At 54.4% G+C, this 6,000-nt stretch overlaps 1 protein-coding gene across 1 annotated transcript in view; it reads right to left on the reverse strand.

Moving 5' to 3' along the window:
- SRD5A2 (steroid 5 alpha-reductase 2) overlaps positions 1 to 4,620 on the reverse strand; it is a 28,015-nt gene extending 23,395 nt beyond the window's left edge. Inside the window, exon 1 of the mRNA XM_055816624.1 lies at positions 4,301 to 4,620. Coding sequence (XP_055672599.1) covers positions 4,301 to 4,584 — 284 coding nt within the window. The 5' untranslated portion in view covers positions 4,585 to 4,620. The remainder of the gene's footprint in view (positions 1 to 4,300) is intronic.
- Positions 4,621 to 6,000: the final 1,380 nt, after the last annotated feature.

The following is a 6,000-nucleotide window of genomic DNA, read 5'->3' on the forward strand; positions in this document are numbered from 1 at the left end:
TATAAACACAAGCCATGCCTCAGGAGTGGTAGATTGTAATCTTGGCTAAACTCAAGGTTACACCAGCTCCAGGGTGTTCAAAGTAGCCTGGAAATACAGGGCTTCCTGGTGTGACTCCAGAACAAAAAGTACTCCTTCGATCCGTAAGCATCAGAGTAGTATATGCAAACAGGGAGGTGATGTTTTCTCTAGATATGCTACTACAAGTCTCTGTTGTATTCTGCATCCAACACTGATGCCTTCATGTTAAAAAGGATATAGGAAAAAGAGGAGAAAAAAGCCACAGAAATCATCTGAGCGCTGAGGGGAAAAAAATGTCTTGCACTGAGGGCAAAAGGTGTCTTGCATCGAGGGCCTTCAGCTGCGGTTCAGTGACATTATAAATCTGCTTTAGGAAGCCTCAGATCAAATAAGAAATGTTGCAGCTACCTGACACCATGCCCAAAAGCAGGACAAATTCATTGTTCTGGTTTAAACCTGTTCCTAAATTTATGAAAAGGTAATTTTATCCTGACCAACTCTGTGCGGGACAAAGTATCATGTGTCGGCACCGCTCTAACTCTATGTCAGATCAGGTAATGTCTGCTCCCCTGTAGCTGGCATAAATCCACCACAAAAACATAAATTCAGCATGTACACTGTATCACGTGCAGCAGCTAACTCATCAGAAACACGATCACGTGTGCCTACATTATCTGGATCACACGGGTGCAGGTGGAGGACCTGACAGCTCTGTAACAGGCAAATTGAAAGATGATCTGATTCCTGTATAAGTGATATCATGGTAAGAAAATACTAAAGGATACTAAGGAGTGCTTTAAGTCAACACAGAGCAAAAAATAGCAAGCCCTTCTGGGAGAAAATCAAGGCTAGCCTCATTCAGGCAGGACATTTTAAACACATTGTTTCAGTGATAGTAAAAGAGTTCAGAAGACTACCCTACCAAAGGACATAGTGGATTCTCCATAGAAAATGATGGATTCTTCATCTTCTGGTGCCTTCAGATCAAGACTTGAAGTCACTCCGAAATACATGCTTCAGTCAAACACGAGCTACTGGGGCAGCACAGCCGGTCCTAACGTATAGGAAGGCAGAACTGCTAGCAGAGCGGTCTGGTAAAACTATACCAGGACTATATTGTCCTTTTGAGCGTACCTCTAATCAGAGCTTCCCTCCCATATGCATGTTTGGTATAATAGAAGAGACAAGATTAGGAATGATAAAAGCTTCCCTGTGGAGAGAAAGAAGTCACTAAATTATGCAATGATATAGGAAGAAGCTTTTCTCTGTTCCATACAAACATCAGGAAACATTTAACTACAGATGTCAGATCATCAGTAGCGAAAGTAGAAGTAGACTGACATAATATGTTTATTATTAAAAGTGGAACAGCTTTATTCACTTCAAAATTTTAAAGTCAGAAAAACTGCAGTAGGCTACAGCCATTAAGTAAATGTGATTTTATTATTAATCACCTGTGTGTTTTACTTGTTATACTAGCAGCCAAGTTTAATCACAAAAGTATTTAAAGGTGTTAGATTATTTCTAGTAAAGATAAGTTGAAAGAATATCAAGATAAAGTCTGGCTATTATATCAAAGTACTGAACTTCTTTTCAAACACTCTGTGCCGATGAAATGCCCTAGCCCATTGTGACGAGTACCCCCTGCTCCTCACCCCTGGAAACACGGTTAGCATAACCAATGTCGATTTATAAAGCAAACTGCCATAACACCTAAGCGTGGTGACCACGTATCACCCCCCCTTCTTTCTACCCCCTTTTCAACGTTGTGGTAAGATCACTTGCCCACCGGCATTGTCACCAGGATGTGGTGGGACCCGCTATAGAACAGGGAAGTGTAACAGCACATGAGATGCTGCCTATGAAATGCAGCAGCTGCAAGTGGACTTAGATGGGAACTGCTGCTGGATGGCAAACCCTGCGATCCCCTGGTGGGCAGGGATGCCTCCACCATCCTAGTCTTCCTCCTCTGAAGACTGGGCGAGGAACTCATGTTCCTTTAGGTAAGGTCCAAGTCTAGATTAATTAGTGTATCATGTGCCAATTACTGAGAATTTGACCCGATCTGCGGAGGGTCCAGGTGACTAAAACGTCTAGGTAAATAAAACTTCTAGATAATAAGAAAGCTACGCAAATTATTATAAATCCTGTGTAACTGTAAGTGATGCTAATGGCTAAAAGTTCTGTGTAACAATAAGCTATGCTAACTGCTAGAAATTGCAGATAACAATAAGCTATGCTGACTGTTTAAATGTTTATGCAATAATAAAGCTCTATTTATAACCACAATGCTGTGGCTGTTGGTCATTTTACCAAAGATCCCTCAAAGAACCTGACTGTCCCCGTAGCCTCAGGTGACACCCAGAAAAACTCCTAATTTGCAATGTTTGATGCTTTTTTACATACCAATAGGGCAGTTACTATTTCATACAACATTTCAAACATCGTTCGATTCAGTAAAATCTCAGAACAGCTTGCATGAGAAGAGACTGCACACTGCAAGAACAGTGCTGGAGTAACATGCAGTATTAGAAACAAAATTGTTTGTTTATACAGACTTGGTTAAAATGAGGTCTTTTATGTTTACAAGGGAAAAAGTATACTCCAGCCACAGATGAGAAGATCCCCAAATTATCTGAAAAAGAAAACGTATGAAAACACAGTGCTCCTGCCTAAGCCTAGCAGAAATGCCGAAGAAGAAGCCACTGACTCAAAAGCTGTATGCATACCGGCAGGGTAACGTTTCTTTCAGTTGTCTAGTGGTGCTTGTTGATTTCTGGGTTTCTGAAACAATCAAAGACTCTTGAGAATAGCAGAATGCATTATGTTAAATTTAGTGTAACTACATATAACGAATACATCTAGCTTTCTGGGAGCCATTTGTGTTACAGGTAGTGCCCTCCGGCTGACAGTGCAGCAAAGACAAGAAGACAACGTTAGCGGTAACTACTATGTCTCTAACATAGCGATTTAGGATTTTAAACCATTCCCTGCTTTAAGTTTCTCCACAACAGCCCAGCGTTTCTAGCCCTAAACTGTCAGTAGAGATACTGCAGCTGGATTTTCAACACGCTGATTTTGGTTGAGCTGCAAATAATAATTTCTGATCAATTATTACATGAATGTTTTCTGTTCCTATGAAGCAAATCAAAAAATGGAAATAGGAATTGAGGTAAAAAACGGCAAACCAAGTCAGAAGAAGTTTTGCAGGCTAGAGGGCTCGTTACTGGGTAATGGCATAGCGCTGTCACACGCGCTTTTGCCATTTGTGAAAAGCCATTGTTTGCCACGAACAGAGAACTGCAAGTCAAACTCCTCGCGAAAGAACTCCATAGGAAATGGAAGCGGAGCAGGGGATGAAACAGGCCCAGTGCAATATGCCAGGAGGTACATCCATCCCGGCGGTGCCATGCAGAGCCAGCTCCCGCCGGCTGCAGAACCACTTGGAGAGCTGTGTCACTCCAGAGCCATCACCAACAGCGCCTCAAAACTCTACTCGTGCTTTGAGCTTCCGATTAGGAAATACAGAGTCAATTAGAGTTAAGGCATTAGTGACAGCGGATACGACCAAGTTTCTAAAAAAGAAAAAACATAACACAGGGAAGAAAAGATAAACTGGGTACTCTGGTGTGAGGCGGGCGTGATGAGTCGAGCACGGAGAACCGGCGCTGGCGCGGGGGTACAGCGAAGCCTGCGGGGGCTTCGGCTCCCCCTGCGCGAAGCGCGCAGCAGCGCTGAGCGCCCCCTCCCCGCCCGGGACCGCCCCCCCCCCGCCCCGTCCGTGCGGTCCGGGCCGCGCGTGCCCCGCGGCGGGCTCCTGCGCGTGCCGCGCTTGTCCCACGCGTGTCCCGCTTCTCCCGTCCGCAACGAGCGCCCCGCCCGCTCCGCCGCAGCGTGCCTGGGGTAGTGCCATCCAAAACTTTGCTCCGTCTTATCGCAACCTCGTTCTATTTTTTTTTTTTTCCTGTAAGATTGCAATGCCAAGCGTACGCCCCCCCCCGCCTGCTCCCTCCCCGCAGAGACGCCGCTCGCAGCGGCCCCGGCACCGCGAGCGCGGCCGCCCTGAGGCGCCGCCCGGCACGGAGGGCAGCGGTGCCGCAACCCAGCCCGGCCCCAGCCCCCCGCCCGCCCGGCGCCGCCTGCGCCCCTGCCCGCCGCCCTCCCGCTCCACCGCCGCTGCCCCCCGCTGCCCGCCGGGCGGCCGCAGCTCCCGGCAGCCGCCGCTGGCCCCGGAGCGCCGCGGGCCGGCGGGGGCGGGAGCCGTGCCCGGCCGCCGTACCTGTAGAAGTAGTGCCAGCAGAAGAGGCAGCAGAGGAGACGGCAGCCGAGCGGCTCGAGGCGGGGCGGGCTGCGCAGCGCCAGCAGCAGCGCGGGCACCAGGAAGGAGGGCAGCTCCTGCAGGAACCAGGCGCAGCGCGCCGGCAGCCGGCCCCGCGGCCGGCACAGCCGCTCCTCGTGCTTCCCGTAGCGGGACGGCACCCGCAGGTACAGCGAGAGCTGCAGCAGCGCCAGGGCGCCCAGCAGCGAGCTGAGCGCCAGCACCAGGCTGGGGAAGCACTGCATGCTCGGGGGCGGGCGGGGGCACCCAGGCGAACAGCCCTCGGCCGGCGCCGGCCCCGGCCTTATTAGAGCCCGGCCGTCACCCCGCCCCGCCGCGCTGCCTCCCATCGCCCGGGCCCGTCAGAGGGCGCAGCCCCCCCAGCCCGCCCCGAGGGGAGCTGCCCCCCGCGGCGCCCCCTCCGCCCCTCCCTCGCCCGGCCCGGTTCGGCCGCGCAGCCCGCGGGCGGTCGGTTCGGGAGCCCAGGCGCAGCTCGCGGGGGCGGGCGGGCGATCCCCGGCGGGAGGCGGCTGCTCCCGGTACGGCGGGAGCGGCGGCGCTGCCTTCCCGCGCCCCGGGCAGGTGCTGCGGGGCTCGGCGCGCTACGGGACCGCCGGGCCGGGGAGCGCTGGCGGGACGCGCCGCCCGGACGGGGCCTGCAGCGCTGCGGCCACCGCGGCCGCGCGCCGAGCCGCGCCGAACCGAGCCGGGCCGGGCCGAACCGAGCCGGGCCGAGCCGTGAGGGCGGCCGGCGGTGCCCCGGCCGCACAGCCCTGCACGCAGCCCCACGTGTGCGGTGGCGGCGGTGGGCGGCTGAGGCCCAGGTGAGAACTGGCAGAGGCCGACGCCAGCGCAGCCCAAGCGCTGCCGGCCCGACAGCTCCCGCCGCCATCCAGCACCCCCGGACCATGCCTTCAACTTCTGGAGCGCCCCAAGTTCCCTAGATGGCCCTGGTGTGAGTGCTGGCCTCGGGGCGTGCCCAGGAGCCCTTCGGTCTCAGTCCCGTGAAGCGGTTTGGACAACAGTTTGCCTAAAAGTGCAGTCCAGGGAGGGGGCTGCCCTTGGCCCGTGTCCCCAGGGAGCGTCACTGCCACGGGGGTTGTGGGGAATGGCAGGAGGGCTGCGGGAGCGTGGCACCCTGCGCCGCCCGGTGCCTCGGGGCCCTGAGGCGCAGCGCGGCCCTGTTGCTCTGCAGGTCCCCAAGAGCCCCGTGAAGGACAAGGACAGGGTGCCACGCAGCACGCTTTCCTGGAGCAGAGGTGGTGCTCGGGGGGTGGCTTTGGAGGTCTGAGTGGTGGTCTAGGACGTGGGAGGCTTGGGCTCCCTCGCCGCCTCTGTTTGAGAGGATCTTCTTTCTGCGGAGGCCAAGCACACCACCCCGCTGCAGCTCGCCTCTCGTCCAGGAGGCGCTTGGCTGTTCCGCTGGTGGCTCTGTGGGGTGGTTACCCAGAGCTGAGCTCTGTCAGCCATGGAGAGTTTCTCCCTTACCCTTGCAGAGTGCTGTAGTCACTAAGGTCATGTTTGCTGCAGCAAGTCAAACAAGTCAAGGCTTTTCTGGCCTCAGAGTCATGTGGCATACTATGACTGCCAGCCAGAGCACTCTTCCCCCCACAGAAGATGCCTCTCTGCCTCCAGGCTGCCTGCTGGAGACAGTCTCTGGC

The sequence above is a fragment of the Falco peregrinus genome, chromosome 11 (assembly GCF_023634155.1).
Source record: "Falco peregrinus isolate bFalPer1 chromosome 11, bFalPer1.pri, whole genome shotgun sequence".
NCBI lineage: Eukaryota > Metazoa > Chordata > Aves > Falconiformes > Falconidae > Falco > Falco peregrinus.